The following is an 18948-nucleotide window of genomic DNA, read 5'->3' as shown; positions in this document are numbered from 1 at the left end:
ACAACTAAAACATATCCTCATAACTCTGCAACCGTATGATCAATGAAGTTGAAAATTGGTGTGCATCTTGAAAGGGCCAAATGCTAACATATTCTATAATATGACTCTGACAAATAAAAAAACATGGCCGCCAGCAGCCAATCATCTTTCAGCAAAATGGCGGTATAAATGTTGTGTAAATGATTGTATATTATCCAATATTACCTGCTATTGTGAACTACATCTAAGATTCCCTTGGTCAATAATTATCAATAAATGTTGAACTTTAGTTATTTAGTGGTTGCATTTATCATGTGGGTTTGACCAAGTGTATCCAAAAGTCTATAATTCCTAAAATAAATATTCACATTTCTAAAACCTTTTTGGAGATTGGCTGTTTTGTGGCTTTATAACAGTTAAAAAGTACAAAAACCAGGATCGTTGAACACAAGACATCAGTCATATTTTACACCAGTTTGCAAATTCATCAACTTGCAAAGTACTTATAAGTTATACAAATATATATGTATATTTCTTTTTTGCATACTTGGAAAGTTCTTAAAAGACTTGAACCCATTAATTTCTGCTTGCAGCTTTATTTAAATTTGCTTTTACACAAAATAATTAACGGTAGTCACGGAATATCCCACAATACAAAAGCATTAAATTAAAAAAATTAATTACCAAATGAAAAAAATATATATATATATTGTTAGACCTATATATGTCTTTTCTTTACATTTTAAACTTAAATGATCCGTACTCTGTTCTGTAGATGAATAAAGTCTGAATGACTCTCAGAATGTTCTAGACTCAAGATTATAAACTATCAGAACAGTTTGTTCACTTTCAGAAAAGCAGCTTTTGAACATTTTAAAATGTTATTTTGAATCTAACCCTCTTTACATCGGATCACTCTTGCGGAGCTTCATAAAATGTGTCATGTGATTAGAATCATGTTTTAATCAATAACTGACTGTAAAGAACACAAATAGAGATCGAGTAGAAATCAAAACAGTTTTGTGGTGATCGACATTGACACAAATACTGTTGGTTGAGCTGAACTTGTATTACACCTGGAATATTCCTTTAATTTTCAAACTCCAGACACAAGATGATCTTATTAAAGACTTAGCCACCTACTGAAGTGCTAAAACATGTTGAAAACATGATAGGAACATGCTAGCAACACCTACTGTAGTGTTAAAACATACTAGCAACATGCTAGCATCATGGTGACATGATAGCAACACCTAACAAAGTGTTTTAACATGCTAAAAACATGCTAGCATCATGCTAACACATACTAGCAACATGATAGCATCATGCTATCACATGTTAGCAACAAGTACTGAAGTGTTAAAACATACTAGTATCATGCTAATACATGTTAGCAACACCTACTGAATTGTTAAAACATGCTAATACATGCTAGCAACAACTACTGGAGTGTTAACACATGTTCTTAACATGCTAACGTCATGGTGACATGCTAGCAACACCTAACAAAGTGTTTTAACATGCTATAAACATGCTAACATCACGTTAACACATACTAGCAACATGATAGCATCATGCTATCACATGTTAGCAACAAGTACTGAAGTGCTTAATCATGCTAGCATCTAGCATTTGAATGTTTGATTGATCGATGTCATTTTTTAGATGCTTTGTGTTTACTGTGCTGCTGAAATGTGTCTGTCTCTGTGTCAGTGAGAACCGAACGAGTCGTCATGAACAGCGTGAAGGGTTTGATTCGGGGTGTCAGCCGAGTGACGCCCGTCCTGAGCCGTGCAGTGCATTCTGGGACACGTGCATCCTATTCGGTGGCATCCAGAGCGAAACACGAGGAGCGTTCGCTGACGTCAGAGGAGGTGTACGCCCGCGAGGATCGATACGGCGCTCACAACTATCACCCGCTTCCTGTGGCGCTGGAGAGAGGAGAGGGTGAGCACGCACGGAATTCTGGGAGAATTATTATGTGATGTGGTTTTTACGGTTGATACTTTGAATAATCCGATAATGATACATAGAATCAACTTTAATCGTTTTTTCTATTTCTGCAACAATTGTAACTCCTCTTTAGATCACAGCAATAAAACATTGTTATTATGTAACTGTTGAACGCTTTGATCTGTTTCAGGGGTTCACGTGTGGGATGTGGAGGGTCGCAGGTATTTTGATTTCCTCAGTGCGTACAGCGCTGTCAATCAGGGTCACTGTCACCCGAAAATCATCGCCGCCCTGACGGCTCAAGCGTCCAGACTCACGCTCACCTCCAGAGCGTTTTATAACGACATCCTGGGCGCTTACGAGCAGTTCATCAGCACGCTGTTCGGATACGATAAAGTCCTGCCCATGAACACAGGTGCAACACTCATGATGATGACGTTAGCGTGTCCTCATGACAGTACACCAGCTGTGTTTGTTATGACAGTGACATGATGATGTAATCGTGTGTTTAAGGTGTGGAGGGCGGAGAAACGGCCTGTAAACTGGCTCGTAAGTGGGCGTACACTGTCAAGGGCGTTCCCAAAAATGAAGCCAAGATCATTTTTGCAAGTAAGTGACAAAACAGGTTTGATCAAACATCATTTACATGGAGCTGATTTGTAAAGTGTGATATTAAAATCTTGCATTGCTGCAGTTTCCACCATTAAATCAAGAACCTTTACCTAACTAGAGAGTGTGTGTGTGTGTGAGTCTGTGAGTGTGTGTGTGAGTCTGTGAGTGTGTGTGTCTGTCTGTCTGTGAGTGAGTGTCTGTCTGTCTGTGAGTGAGTGTCTGTCTGTCTGTGAGTGAGTGTCTGTCTGTCTGTGAGTGAGTGTGAGTCTGTGAGTGTGTGTGTGAGTCTGTGAGTGTGTGTGTCTGTCTGTCTGTGAGTGAGTGTCTGTCTGTCTGTGAGTGAGTGTCTGTCTGTCTGTGAGTGAGTGTGTGTCTGTCTGTGAGTGAGTGTGTGTCTGTCTGTGAGTGAGTGAGTGTGTGTCTGTCTGTGAGTGAGTGAGTGTGTGTCTGTCTGTGAGTGAGTGAGTGTGTGTCTGTCTGTGAGTGAGTGTGTGTCTGTGAGTGAGTGTGTGTCTGTGAGTGAGTGTGTGTCTGTCTGTGAGTGAGTGTGTGTCTGTGAGTGTGTGTCTGTGAGTGTGTGTGTCTGTGAGTGTGAGTCTGTCTGTGAGTGAGTGTGTGTCTGTCTGTCTGTCTGTGAGTGTGTGTCTGTGAGTGAGTGTGTGTCTGTCTGTGAGTGTGTGTCTGTCTGTGAGTGTGAGTGTGAGTCTGTGAGTGAGTGTGTGTCTGTCTGTCTGTCTGTGAGTGAGTGTGTGTCTGTCTGTGAGTGTCTGTCTGTGAGTGTCTGTCTGTGAGTGTCTGTCTGTGAGTGAGTGTGTGTCTGTCTGTGAGTGAGTGTGTGTCTGTCTGTGAGTGTCTGTCTGTGAGTGTCTGTCTGTGAGTGTCTGTCTGTGAGTCTCTGTCTGTGAGTGTCTGTCTGTCTGTGAGTGTCTGTCTGTCTGTGAGTGTCTGTCTGTCTGTGAGTGTCTGTCTGTCTGTTTGTGTCTGTCTGTTTGTGTCTGTCTGTGCGTGAGTGTCTGTGAGTGAGTGAGTGTGTGTCTGTCTGTGAGTGTGTGTCTGTGAGTGAGTGTGAGTCTCTGTCTGTGAGTGTGTGTCTGTCTGTGAGTGTGTGTCTGTCTGTGAGTGTGTGTCTGTCTGTGAGTGTGTGTCTGTCTGTGAGTGTGTGTCTGTCTGTGAGTGTGAGTCTGTGTGTGAGTCTGTGTGTGTGTGTCTGTCTGTGAGTGTCTGTCTGTGTGTGTGTGTCTGTGATAAAAGTGTCTGTTAATAGAATAGCATGTAAATGTCTTTTATTCAGTTTAAATATATCTAAACTTCAAACATAAATTCAGTTTGTTGTAAATGTAAAGTGAGATGATTGGAGCAGGCATGTATGAATATTTACTTTTTATTTTTAAATTGACTTGTGTAATATCCTTTTCATTTAATCTATATATATATATATATATTAGTTTTATATGATAATGAATCCATTCATTTCTTTGACTGATTTTATTGTTGTGTGTTCGGCTCCTGCAGATGGGAACTTCTGGGGTCGGACGATGGCGGCGATCTCCAGCTCGACGGACCCCAGCAGTTACGAAGGGTTCGGCCCGTTCATGCCAGGATTTGAGCTCGTCCCGTATAATGACATACCTGCACTGGAGGTACACACACACACACACACACACTTTACACGGCTGAACCTGCAGAGTCACTCGTTTAACCAGCTCAACTGGTTTAACACTCGTCATACTGTAAACTCACTGATCTGTGAAACGTGTGTGTGTGCAGAAAGCGTTGCAGGATCCGAATGTGGCAGCGTTCATGGTGGAACCCATTCAGGGTGAGGCGGGTGTCGTGGTTCCTGATCCGGGTTACCTCACCAAAGTCAGAGAACTCTGTACTAAACACAATGTAAGTACCACACACACACTTACACCCACTCACACACACACACACACCCATATACTCTCTCACACACACACCCATGTACTCTCTCTTACACACACTCACACACACACACACACCCATATACTCTCTCACACACACACCCATGTACTCTCTCACACACACACTTACACACTCACACACACACACCCATATACTCTCTCACACACACACACACACACACACACACTTACACTCTCACACACACACACACACAGACACACACTTACACACTCACACACCCATATACTCTCTCTCTCACACACGCACAGACACACACACACACACACACACACACACTTACACTCTCACACACACACACACACAGACACACACTTACACACTCACACACCCATATACTCTCTCTCACACACACACACACACACACACACACTTACACTCTCACACACACACACACTTACACACTCACACACACACACAGACACACACACACACACACACACACAGACACAGATACTGACACACAGACACTGACACACACTCACAGACACACACAGACACACACACACACAGACACACACACTCACAGACACAGACACACACTTACACGCTCACACACCCATATACTCTCTCTCACACACACACACACACACACACAGACACAGATACTGACACACAGACACTGACACACACTCACAGACACACACACAGACACACACACACACACAGACACACACTTACACGCTCACACACCCATATACTCTCTCACACACACACACACACACACACACACACACACACACACAGACACAGATACTGACACACAGACACTGACACACACTCACAGACACACACACAGACACACACACACACACTCAGACACAGACACACACTTACACGCTCACACACCCATATACTCTCTCTCACACACACACACACACAGACACTGACACACACACACAGACACACACACACACTCAGACACAGACACACACTTACACGCTCACACACCCATATACTCTCTCTCACACACACACACACACAGACACACACACACACACTCAGACACAGACACACACTTACACGCTCACACACCCATATACTCTCTCTCACACACACACACTCACAGACACTGACACACACACACAGACACACACACACACACACAGACACAGACACACACTTACACGCTCACACACCCATATACTCTCTCTCACACACACACTCACACACACACACACACACACACTCACAGACACACACACACACACACTCTCACACACACACACACACAGACACACACTCACAGACACACACACACACTCAGACACAGACACACACTTACACGCTCACACACCCATATACTCTCTCTCACACACACACTCACACACACACGCACACACAGACACTGACACACACACACACACACACACACACACACACACACAGACACAGACACACACTCAGACACAGACACACACACACACACACACACACACACACACACACACACACACACACACTCAGACACAGACACACACTTACACGCTCACACACCCATATACTCTCTCTCACACACACACTCACACACACACGCACACACAGACACAGATACTGACACACAGACACTGACACACACACACACACTCAGACACAGACACACACTTACACGCTCACACACCCATATACTCTCTCTCACACACACACACACACACACACTCACAGACACTGACACACACACACACACACACACACACAGACACACACAGACACACACAGACACACAGACACAGACACACACTTACACGCTCACACACCCATATACTCTCTCTCACACACGCACACACAGACACACACTCACAGACACACACAAGCCATGTATTTATTTCATTCCTTCACAACCTTGTTGTAAATACACACATGATCATGTGATCACCGGTGCTACAGGAACTATGTGTGTGTGTTCCAGGTTCTGTTCATCGCTGACGAGGTTCAGACGGGTTTGGCTCGTACGGGTCGTCGTCTGGCTGTCGATCATGAAGCTGTGAGACCTGATATAGTGGTGCTGGGAAAAGCTCTGTCGGGAGGAGTGTATCCTGTGAGTACACTCAGCGCCCCAAATTCAGTCTCCATATTCTGTTATAACTCCAGTTATAAATATAATGTTCATTTCATTCTTCGGGTCAGAGCTCATAAATTCATTTGACCATTTTAAGAATGATTTGATGAAATGTGTGTCTGCGTGCGCGCGTGTGCGTGTGTGTGTGTGCGTGTGCGTGTCTGTGTGTGTGTGCGTGTGTGTTTCAGGTGTCTGCTGTGTTGTGTGATGATGATGTGATGTTGACCATTAAACCAGGAGAACACGGATCAACATACGGAGGAAATCCTCTCGCCTGCAGAGTCTCTATCGCCGCCCTGGAGGTGAGTGTGTGTCATGATAATGAGAGCACTAGTGAAGTGTTTCTCAACTGGTGGGTCATGACCCAAAAATGAGACACAGATCGGGTCACGTAGAGCAATTTTTCCACGGCTAAATTTCGGGCCGCCAAATAAATGTAATGGTTTTCATCTCACGTCCGGCACTTTATATCCGCTAAATATGCTTCTCCTCTGAAACCGCATTTGTGCGCTGACGCCTGATTTATTTAGGTCAGACGTTTACATACAGCACACTTTGGTAGTATTTGGCATCATTGACTTTAAATAGTTTAACTTGGGTCAAATGTTTTGGGTTTCCTTCCACAAGCGTCTCACAATAAGCTGGAATTGTGTCCCGTTCCTCCAGACAGAACTGGTGTAACTGAGTCCGGTTTGTCCAGTCCCATTGCTTACACACCCTTGTTTAGTTCTGCCAAACCTCAATCGGATTGAAGTCAGGACTTTGTGATGCCGCTCCAACACCTCGACTTTGTGTCCTTAAGCCACAACTCTGGAGGTGTGCTTGGGGTCATCGTCCATTTGGAAGACCCATTTGTGACCGAGCTTTAACTTCCTGTCTGATGTCTTGAGATGTTGCTTCAATATATCCACATCATTTAATGCATCTATTTAGTGAAGTGCACCAGTCCCTCCAACAGCACCCCCACAACATGATGCTGCACCCCCATGCGTCACGGTTGGGATGCTGTTCTTCAGCTTTCAAGCCTCATAACGATGATCATTATGGCCAAACAGTTCAATATGTGTTTCATCAGACCAGAGGACATTTCTCCAAAAGTCAGATCTTTGTCCCCATGTGCACTTGCAAACTGTATTCTGGCTTGTTTATGGTGGTTTTGGAGCAGCGGCTTCTTCCTTGCTGAGTCTTTCAGGTGATGTCCATATAGGACTGGTTTTGCTGTGGATCTAGATACTCGTCCACCTGTTTCCTCCAGCATCTTCACAAGCTCCTTTGCTGTTGTTCTGGGATTGATTTGCACTTTTCACACAAACTACGTTCATCTCTAGGAGACAGAATGCGTCTCCTTCCTGAGCGGTGTGATGACTGTGTGGTCACATGGTGTCACAATGCGCTCCAAATCGTCATGGTGGCGTAGTGACATGCCTCAATCTGGGCGGTGGAGGACGAATCTCAGACCGTCAATCCGCGCATCTTATCACATGACATGTTGAGGACGTCACCACGGAGATGGAACATCCACACACCCCACCGAGAATGATCCACATTATAGCGACCATGAGGATGTTACCCCATGTGACTCTACCCTCCCTAGCAACCGGGCCAATTTGGTTACCCCATGTGACTCTACCCTCCCTAGCAACCGGGCCAATTTGGTTACCCCATGTGACTCTACCTTCCCTAGCAACCGGGCCGATTTGGTTACCCCATGTGACTCTACCCTCCCTAGCAACCGGGCCAATTTGGTTACCCCATGTGACTCTACCCTCCCTAGCAACCGGGCCGATTTGGTTACCCCATGTGACTCTACCTTCCCTAGCAACCGGGCCGATTTGGTTACCCCATGTGACTCTACCCTCCCTAGCAACCGGGACGATTTGGTTACCCCATGTGACTCTACCTTCCCTAGCAACCGGGCCGATTTGGTTACCCCATGTGACTACCCTCCCTAGCAACCGGGCCGATTTGGTTACCCCATGTGACTCTACCTTCCCTAGCAACCGGGCCGATTTGGTTACCCCATGTGACTCTACCCTCCCTAGCAACCGGGCCAATTTGGTTACCCCATGTGACTCTACCCTCCCTAGCAACCGGGCCGATTTGGTTACCCCATGTGACTCTACCTTCCCTAGCAACCGGGCCGATTTGGTTACCCCATGTGACTCTACCCTCCCTAGCAACCGGGCCAATTTGGTTACCCCATGTGACTCTACCCTCCCTAGCAACCGGGCCAATTTGGTTACCCCATGTGACTCTACCCTCCCTAGCAACCGGGCCAATTTGGTTACCCCATGTGACTCTACCCTCCCTAGCAACCGGGCCAATTTGGTTGCTAAGGAGACCTGGCTAGAGTCACTCAGCACGCCCTGAATTCAAACTAGTGATCTAGTGAAGCCCAGGGGTGGTAGCCAGCATCTTTTACCACTGAGCTACCAAGACCCCCTGATTTTCCCATGATGCCAAGCAAAGAGGCACTGAGTTTGAAGGTAGACCTTAAAATAGATCCACAGGTACACCTCTGATTCAGTAACACCTCCTATCAGATGCTAACTGGCTAATCGTCTAAAGGTTTGACATCATGTTCTGGAATGTTCCAAGCTGCTTAAAGGCACAGTTAACTTAGTGTATGTGAACTTCTGACCCACTGGAATTGTGTTATAGTCATTTGAAAGTGACACAATCAGTCTGTAAACTATTATTGAAATATACTCATATCATGCACAAAGTAGACGTCCTAAACGACTCGCCAAAACTATAGTGTGCTAATATTAATCTGTGGAGTGGTTAAAAAATGAGTTTTAATGACTTTAATGAATGTCATATATAAAATCTGAGTCCCAGTTGAGGAGCACTCATCTAGTGTGAGCCACTTTGAGGTCAAGCATGTGCTGAATGAACACGCGGTGTGTGTCGGGACTCTTTAGGTTCTGGAGGAAGAGAATCTAGCGGAGAACGCGGAGCGGATGGGTCAGATCCTCCGCGCGGAACTCAACAAACTGCCGCGAGAGGTGGTGAGCGTGGTGAGAGGGAAAGGACTCCTGAACGCCATCATCATCAGAGAGACTGAAGGTGTGTGTCGCTGCGGTTCATGTAGATGATCAGACTGTAAAGCCGCTCGCTGTATCACCCGCTTGTAATCCTCTGATCTCTCGCAGATTATGACGCCTGGAAGGTGTGTCTCCGTCTCCGTGACAACGGACTGCTGGCCAAGCCTACTCATGGTGACATCATCAGATTTGCCCCGCCCCTCGTGATAAAAGAAGACGAGGTCCGCGAGTGTGCGGACATCATCAGCAGAAGCATCATGTCGTTCTGAAGTAGAACGTGACGACTTTAATGATGTTACAATAGTGTTTTAAATCATAAACCGTGAATGTTATAACAGGTCAACAAACTGCTTTTATTTTATTATTACACACTTATTTTCTTGCCGTTCTGGAAACTGTTGGATGAAAATATAATGCTAATACAGTCTGATGTCATTTCCTGTGATGAATCTGACGTGTGGCGGGAATTCTGTGGCGTTTACGGTTTATTTCTTGAGAATAAAATAATGAAGTTATTGTTACAGTATTAATGAAACCGCACAGAAGAAAACGCCACATTATAAACATATCTTAAACTCTCACGTTTTAACAATTCCATGGAAGAATCCGAGATCGAGGCACTTGAATAGAAATGACTTCTCTCCCTGTAAGAGAGATTTGTGCACTTTAACAACACAAACATGATCACCATTGAATTATGCAAAATATTGCATGTTTCAAACAAATCCTGCTGCATATTTTTACTGTAATTTCTAATGATTTTTAAAGAGAAATCCTCCCGTTTAGAGTCGCTCATCTCACAAACATCCCGTCAGAAACGATGATGTTTTACGTTTGTGTTCAAATAAATCTTCAGTTTACTGAAACACTTTGTGTTTGTTGTTCATTTGATGCTGTTCTGAAATAAACATACATTATATTTATATTTTCAGTATTTCATATGGAGCACAGAGGTCAGACAGGGTTATGATTTCATGGAGTTTGTCTTTTGGGGGGCATTTCACCATGCAAATACGGGACGTCATTATTTTGGCAAAAGTACAGAATGTCCCAACTAATACGGGACAGTTGGCAACCCTACATCCTACATTTTAATAGGCTGATTTTTTTTCAAGGCCCATTACTAAAAAAAAAAAATAAGAGTAAGTTTGCGTGCGACAGGGCTAAAGACACAACTTAATTAAGCTTTATTCTGCACACATAATGCATCCAGATGGCACTTGGGGTAAAAGGCCTCCAGGTGTCACTATGGAGTGTGTGCACGAGCAACAGACGCACTCGCGCTCCATAGTGACACCTGTGGCCGTTCAGTGAACTGCAGCCTGTTGCTCGCGCTCATGCACACACTCCATAGTGACACCTGTGGCCGTTCAGTGAACTGCAGCCTGTTGCTCGCGCTCATGCACACACTCCATAGTGACACCTGTGGCCGTTCAGTGAACTGCAGCCTGTTGCTCTCGCTCATGCACACACTCCATAGTGACACCTGTGGCCGTTCAGTGAACTGCAGCCTGTTGCTCGTGCTGGTTTAATCAGAAATGAAAACTCTGGACAGAGAACGACTCAAGAGCGACTTCAGCTTGTGTATTTTCCACTAAACTCACTGGACACAACTTTAGGATCTGTTGAGTGTAGATCATATTTCAAACAAGAATATATTCAGTTTTCATCTGTATAGAACATAATCAATATTTGTGGATTTGATTATCTTTAGGGCTTCTGCACTACTCTAGTTATGTTGTAGTGTATGTAGCGAGTGGGATGTAACTCCTAAAATGTAACATTTTCTTTGAGTACTCCCGATGTTGCTCTTCAATCGGCAAAACGCGTGTGCAATGTTGGACTCTTTCTGCGCTCACGGCTTGCCGTACATTTGCGGAAGGGGCGGAGTTAACCGTCTGATGCTGGTCTGACAAAACAATTGAATGTAGCAACTATAACGTCACACTGAGTGAATATAGTGTAGTTTGTTATTGACAAAGTGAAAATGCTGAAAAAGCTGTTTCCATTCAAATGGGCTTTATGGATAATAATGGTGTGCGTGATGACGTCATGTCGCATAAGTTTTGGTTTAGTGCAACAGAAATCTGCCCTGAAGCCGTTTCCATTCAGAAATGTGTTTATCTCTGATTCTCCTCTCAGATGCACCGATTTTATTTCCTCTGATGTTTGGGTAAAATGGGGAGATTATTGAGACAACTGAAATTATTCAGATTACTGTCAGTTTAATGAACAAATAAAAGCAATCAAAGGGAGCAGTTGCTCTTCTGATGGGACTGTAATATCGGTCCTGATGTGTGACCTGATCGGTCCTGACCCGAAAGAGGATCATCATGACCCTGTTCAAACTTTCAGTGTATCAGGATCATCATGGATGTGTTTCTGATGTGTGACAGATATTAAAGAAACATTGATGCGTGTAATATCAGTGTTACATACATGATACATTCCTCATATTCAATAACTGCATCATGTCCCGCAGATTTCTCCAGTGACTTGATCATCATCTCAAATGTATTTTAGCTTCATAAAGCAAATGTATATTTACTGAAGCAGTAAATGTGATCCGAGGAAAAGATGGTTTGATTTAAAGTGTTTAAACGTTTTAAAATGTTCAAAAGCTCGTTTCTGAAAGTGAACAAACTGTTCTGATAGTTTATAATCTTGAGTCTAGAACATTCTGAGAGTCATTCAGACTTTATTCATCTACAGAACAGAGTACGGATCATTTAAGTGTGTGTAAAGAAAAGGCAATTATAGGTCTAACAATATATATATATATTTGTTTGGTAATTAATTTATTAATTTAATGCTTTTTTCGTTTGGAAATTAATTTTTTAATTTAATACTTTTTTTCGTTTGGTAATTATTCTTTTTTTTATTTAATACTTTTTTTCGTTTGGTAATTATTATTTTTTTAATTTAATACTTTTTTTCGTTTGGTAATTATTATTTTTTTATTTAATACTTTTTTCGTTTGGTAATTATTATTTTTTAATTTAATACTTTTTTCGTTTGGTAATTATTTTTTTTTAATTTAATACTTTTTTCGTTTGGTAATTATTATTTTTTAATTTAATACTTTTTTCGTTTGGTAATTATTATTTTTTAATTTAATACTTTTTTAGTTTGGTAATTATTATTTTTTTTATTTAATACTTTTTTTCGTTTGGTAATTATTATTTTTTTTATTTAATACTTTTTTTCGTTTGGTAATTATTATTTTTTTAATTTAATACTTTTTTCGTTTGGTAATTATTATTTTTTTAATTTAATACTTTTTTTCGTTTGGTAATTATTTTTTTTTTAATTTAATACTTTTTTAGTTTGGTAATTATTATTTTTTTATTTAATACTTTTTTCGTTTGGTAATTATTATTTTTTTATTTAATACTTTTTTTCGTTTGGTAATTATTATTTTTTAATTTAATACTTTTTTCGTTTGGTAATTATTATTTTTTTAATTTAATACTTTTTTTCGTTTGGTAATTATTTTTTTTTTAATTTAATACTTTTTTTCGTTTGGTAATTATTATTTTTTTAATTTAATACTTTTTTTCGTTTGGTAATTATTATTTTTTTAATTTAATACTTTTTTAGTTTGGTAATTATTATTTTTTTTATTTAATACTTTTTTTCGTTTGGTAATTATTATTTTTTTAATTTAATACTTTTTTCATTTGGTAATTATTATTTTTTTTAATTTAATACTTTTTTTCGTTTGGTAATTATTATTTTTTAATTTAATACTTTTTTCGTTTGGTAATTATTATTTTTTTAATTTAATACTTTTTTTCGTTTGGTAATTATTATTTTTTTAATTTAATACCTTTTTCGTTTGGTAATTATTATTTTTTTTAATTTAATACTTTTTTTCGTTTGGTAATTATTATTTTTTAATTTAATACTTTTTTCGTTTGGTAATTATTATTTTTTAATTTAATACTTTTTTCGTTTGGTAATTATTATATTTTTAATTTAATACTTTTTTCGTTTGGTAATTATTATTTTTTTTATTTAATACTTTTTTTTCGTTTGGTAATTATTATTTTTTTAATTTAATACTTTTTTCATTTGGTAATTATTATTTTTTTTAATTTAATACTTTTTTTCGTTTGGTAATTATTATTTTTTAATTTAATACTTTTTTCGTTTGGTAATTATTATTTTTTTAATTTAATACTTTTTTTCGTTTGGTAATTATTATTTTTTTAATTTAATACTTTTTTTCGTTTGGTAATTATTCTTTTTTTAATTTAATACTGTTTTCGTTTGGTAATTATTATTTTTGTTTATTTAATACTTTTTTTTCGTTTGGTAATTATTATATTTTTAATTTAATACTTTTTTCGTTTGGTAATTATTATTTTTGTTTATTTAATACTTTTTTTTCGTTTGGTAATTATTATATTTTTAATTTAATACTTTTTTTCGTTTGGTAATTATTATTTTTTAATTTAATACTTTTTTTCGTTTGGTAATTATTATATTTTTAATTTAATACTTTTTTCGTTTGGTAATTATTATTTTTTTAATTTAATACTTTTTTTCGTTTGGTAATTATTATTTTTTTAATTTAATACTTTTTTTCGTTTGGTAATTATTATATTTTTAATTTAATACTTTTTTCGTTTGGTAATTATTATATTTTTAATTTAATACTTTTTTCGTTTGGTAATTATTATTTTTTTAATTTAATACTTTTTTCGTTTGGTAATTATTATTTTATTTAATAAAGGGGATTTTGCCGGCATTTTTTCAAAAGTAAAACTAAACAATAATTTAATAGAAATCACACTGAAGCTTTTCTCCAGTATTGTGTATTTATTTTTAATGTAAAACATCTTTGTGCACAGAAATGTTTTATGTATTTTGGGATAATTCCGTGACTCATCCTCTCTCTCTCTCTCTCTCTCTCTCTCTCACACTCACTCTCACTCTCTCTCACACACACACTCTCTCTCTCTCACACACACACTCGCTCTCTCTCTCACACACACACACACTCGCTCTCTCTCTCTCTCACACACACTCGCTCTCTCTCCCTCACACACACTCGCTCTCTCTCTCTCACACACACTCTCTCTCTCTCACACTCTCAAATTCAAATTCAAATGAGCTTTATTGGCATGACTGTATACAGTGTACAATGTTGCCAAAGCAGTAATAAACACATTACAAACATAAAAAAAACAACAACATGTATATACAATAAATGAATAATAATGATAATAATAAACAAATAAAAATAAATACAAACGACAAAGTGAAAAACAGAGAGCAATGAGGAAGGGAGGAGAAAAAAAAACAAAAAAACAAATCAATTAAAATATGAGTTTGAATAGAGGTGTAATCTGATGAGGGGTCAGTCTCTCGCCCTCATGTGATGACAGGACGACACATACTGCGCTGCAGCTGAACACACTCCACTTTCTCTCCCATTAGATACGAGAGTTTGTCTACGTCATTTATGTCCTGGAATTCAGGTAGAATATGAGCTATTTTTGTAAAGTGAGTGTTTCTAATGGTCTCATATTTACTGCAGTGAGTGAGGAAGTGAAGTTCATCCTCCACAACTCCTTCAGTGCAGTGTGAACACGGTCTGTCCTCTCTGGGTCTCCGGTTCTGTCCGTGTCGACCCGTCTCTACAGACTCCTTCAGTGCAGTGTGAACACAGTCTGTCCTCTCTGGGTCTCCGGTTCTGTCCGTGTCGACCCGTCTCTACAGACTCCTTCAGTGCAGTGTGAACACGGTCTGTCCTCTCTGGGTCTCCGGTTCTGTCCGTGTCGACCCGTCTCTACAGACTCCTTCAGTGCAGTGTGAACACGGTCTGTCCTCTCTGGGTCTCCGGTTCTGTCCGTGTCGACCCGTCTCTACAGACTCCTTCAGTGCAGCGTGAACACGGTCTGTCCTCTCTGGGTCTCCGGTTCTGTCCGTGTCGACCCGTCTCTACAGACTCCTTCAGTGCAGCGTGAACACGGTCTGTCCTCTCTGGGTCTCCGGTTCTGTCCGTGTCGACCCGCCTCTACAGACTCCTTCAGTGCAGCGTGAACACGGTCTGTCCTCTCTGGGTCTCCGGTTCTGTCCGTGTCGACCCGTCTCTACAGACTCCTTCAGTGCAGTGTGAACACGGTCTGTCCTCTCTGGGTCTCCGGTTCTGTCCGTGTCGACCCGTCTCTACAGACTCCTTCAGTGCAGTGTGAACACAGTCTGTCCTCTCTGGGTCTCCGGTTCTGTCCGTGTCGACCCGTCTCTACAGACTCCTTCAGTGCAGTGTGAACACGGTCTGTCCTCTCTGGGTCTCCGGTTCTGTCCGTGTCGACCCGTCTCTACAGACTCCTTCAGTGCAGTGTGAACACAGTCTGTCCTCTCTGGGTCTCCGGTTCTGTCCGTGTCGACCCGTCTCTACAGACTCCTTCAGTGCAGTGTGAACACAGTCTGTCCTCTCTGGGTCTCCGGTTCTGTCCGTGTCGACCCGTCTCTACAGACTCCTTCAGTGCACTGTGAACACAGTCTGTCCTCTCTGGGTCTCCGGTTCTGTCTGTGTCGACCCGTCTCTACAGACTCCTTCAGTGCAGTGTGAACACAGTCTGTCCTCTCTGGGTCTCCGGTTCTGTCCGTGTCGACCCGTCTCTACAGACTCCTTCAGTGCAGTGTGAACACAGTCTGTCCTCTCTGGGTCTCCGGTTCTGTCCGTGTCGACCCGTCTCTACAGACTCCTTCAGTGCAGTGTGAACACAGTCTGTCCTCTCTGGGTCTCTGGTTCTGTCCGTGTCGACCCGTCCCTACAGACTCCTTCAGTGCAGTGTGAACACAGTCTGTCCTCTCTGGGTCTCCGGTTCTGTCCGTGTCGACCCGTCTCTACAGACAGACTGTGCTCACTCAGACGATACTTTGACAGTAGCTTTCTTTGTCTATAATCTTTAATATGGATCAAATATGGTGCCAATTTATAATCCGTCTTAATTCTGTGGAAGTAGTTTAATTTATGTACCTGAGTGACTTTGTGCTGCCAATCCTGAATGTATTCTTCCTGCGTTATTCTGTCTGTCTGTTTCAGTTTGGCCAATCTGAACTGATGGAGGAATTTAGCTGATATTTTTGTACTAAATAGTGCATAGGGTCACTCTCTGGGTGTCCTGTCCTGTGTGTAAAGGCACAGTGATGGTAATTATCTGGAGGTGTGTCGGACAAATGGAACCAGAATTGAGCTGCTCTCTAAGCACATAACTGGTAATCTGGTAATCAGAAGGTTGCTGGTTCGATCCCCACAGTCACCACCATTGTGTCCTTGAGTAAGACACTTAATTTCAGGTTGCTCTGGGGGGATTGTCCCTGTAATAAGTGCTCTGTATAATACATTGGTAATCAGAAGGTTGCTGGTTTGATCCCCACAGTCACCATCATTGTGTCCTTGAGTAAGACACTTAACTCCAGGTTGCTCCGGGGGGATTGTCCCTGTAATAAGTGCTCTGTATAATACATTGGTAATCAGAAGGTTGCTGGTTTGATCCCCACAGTCACCACCATTGTGTCCTTGAGTAAGACACTTAACTCCAGGTTGCTCCGGGGGATTGTCCCTGTAATAAGTGCTCTGTATAATACATTGGTACTCGGAAGTTTGCTGGTTCGATCCCCACAGTCACCACCATTGTGTCCTTGAGTAAGACACTTAACTCCAGGTTGCTCCGGGGGATTGTCCCTGTAATAAGTGCTCTGTATAATACATTGGTAATCAGAAGGTTGCTGGTTTGATCCCCACAGTCACCATCATTGTGTCCTTGAGTAAGACACTTAACTCCAGGTTGCTCCGGGGGGATTGTCCCTGTAATAAGTGCTCTGTATAATACATTGTAGTGGGCTAAAGCACTGAACTGGTACTCAGAAGGTTGCTGGTTTGATCCCCACAGTCACCACCATTGTGTCCTTGAGTAAGACACTTAACTCCAGGTTGCTCCGGGGGATTGTCCCTGTAATAAGTGCTCTGTATAATACATTGGTAATCAGAAGGTTGCTGGTTTGATCCCCACAGTCACCATCATTGTGTCCTTGAGTAAGACACTTAACTCCAGGTTGCTCCGGGGGGATTGTCCCTGTAATAAGTGCTCTGTATAATACATTGGTACTCAGGAGGTTGCTGGTTTGATCCCCACAGTCACCACCATTGTGTCCTTGAGTAAGACACTTAACTCCAGGTTGCTCCGGGGGATTGTCCCTGTAATAAGTGCTCTGTATAATACATTGGTAATCAGAAGGTTGCTGGTTTGATCCCCACAGTCACCATCATTGTGTCCTTGAGTAAGACACTTAACTCCAGGTTGCTCCGGGGGGATTGTCCCTGTAATAAGTGCCCTGTAAGTCACTTTGGATAAAAGCATCTGCCAAATGCATAAATGTAAATGTAAATGTAATGGTGTGTTGGGGTCGCTTGTTTTTAGGTGTTTCCAGAATTTGATGGCTCTTTTTTGGATGTTTAGAAGGAGAGGGTATTGGCCTAATTCTGCCCTGCATCCGTTGTTTGGTGTTTTTCTTTGGACTTTGAGAATTCCACTCTCTCTCCACTCAATTCAATTCAAATTCAAAATGCTTTATTGGCATGACTGTACATATTACAATATTGCCAAAGCTTGGAACACATAGAATAATTATAAAGACATCAAAATAATAAAGTATATAACTTAAATTTAAATGTACAAATTAAATTCATTGTACAAATTAACAGAGTAACAGATTACAATATCTGTGAACATCGATACCACAGTGTTTTAACACATATATATACATACACACACACACACACATACACACACACACACACATACACACACACACACACATACACACACACACACACATACACACACACATACACACACACACACACATACACACACACACGTATCTGGCAGCCAGTGCTGCTGTCTGTCCCTCTCCTAGTAAGGTCTTTATCTGATCTATTTCAGTCATGGCTGTAAAGTCCTGTATTAAGTCAGTGAGTTTGTTGAAGTACAGTTCTCTGACTGAGCTGTATTTGTGACAGTGAAGGAGGAAGTGTGTCTCTGTCTCGATCTCTCCTGTCCTACACTGAACACACACCCTTTGCTCTCTCCAGCTCTTTCTGTGTCTGCCGGTCTCGATGGCGAGACTGTGTTCACTCAGCCTGTACTTGCTCAGGATCCGTCTCTGCTTTGTGTCTCTCACACTCTGGAGATATTCTGCCAATTCATAATTTGATTTCAAAGTTCGATAGAATTGTAATTTACTTTGTGTTTTAGTTTCCTGATCCCAATGTTCCAGATATGTATTTTTAGACTGTTTGATAATTTGGTTTATTCTGATGTGTGTGTGAGAAGC

General features: G+C 41.2%; 1 protein-coding gene and 1 long non-coding RNA gene across 2 annotated transcripts in view; both read left to right on the top strand.

Annotated features, from left to right (window-relative positions):
• LOC127633629 (ornithine aminotransferase, mitochondrial-like) overlaps positions 1 to 10458 on the top strand; it is a 15474-nt gene extending 5016 nt beyond the window's left edge. Inside the window, exons 2-10 of the mRNA XM_052112858.1 lie at positions 1693 to 1926; positions 2123 to 2347; positions 2446 to 2541; positions 4057 to 4184; positions 4312 to 4434; positions 6398 to 6526; positions 6736 to 6849; positions 9472 to 9616; positions 9703 to 10458. Of these exons, the coding sequence (XP_051968818.1) occupies positions 1713 to 1926; positions 2123 to 2347; positions 2446 to 2541; positions 4057 to 4184; positions 4312 to 4434; positions 6398 to 6526; positions 6736 to 6849; positions 9472 to 9616; positions 9703 to 9863 (1335 nt within the window). The 5' untranslated portion in view covers positions 1693 to 1712 and the 3' untranslated portion in view covers positions 9864 to 10458. The remainder of the gene's footprint in view (positions 1 to 1692; positions 1927 to 2122; positions 2348 to 2445; positions 2542 to 4056; positions 4185 to 4311; positions 4435 to 6397; positions 6527 to 6735; positions 6850 to 9471; positions 9617 to 9702) is intronic.
• A 6802-nt stretch (positions 10459 to 17260) lies between these two features.
• On the top strand, positions 17261 to 17886 carry LOC127633655 (uncharacterized). Its single transcript, XR_007969236.1, has 3 exons — positions 17261 to 17336; positions 17483 to 17604; positions 17728 to 17886. It is a non-coding gene; the product is annotated as an uncharacterized LOC127633655 (long non-coding RNA).
• The last annotated feature ends 1062 nt before the right edge of the window (positions 17887 to 18948 follow it).

This window comes from Xyrauchen texanus, chromosome 40 (genome assembly GCF_025860055.1).
Source record: "Xyrauchen texanus isolate HMW12.3.18 chromosome 40, RBS_HiC_50CHRs, whole genome shotgun sequence".
NCBI lineage: Eukaryota > Metazoa > Chordata > Actinopteri > Cypriniformes > Catostomidae > Xyrauchen > Xyrauchen texanus.
This window is presented reverse-complemented; position numbering and strand designations above follow the sequence as displayed.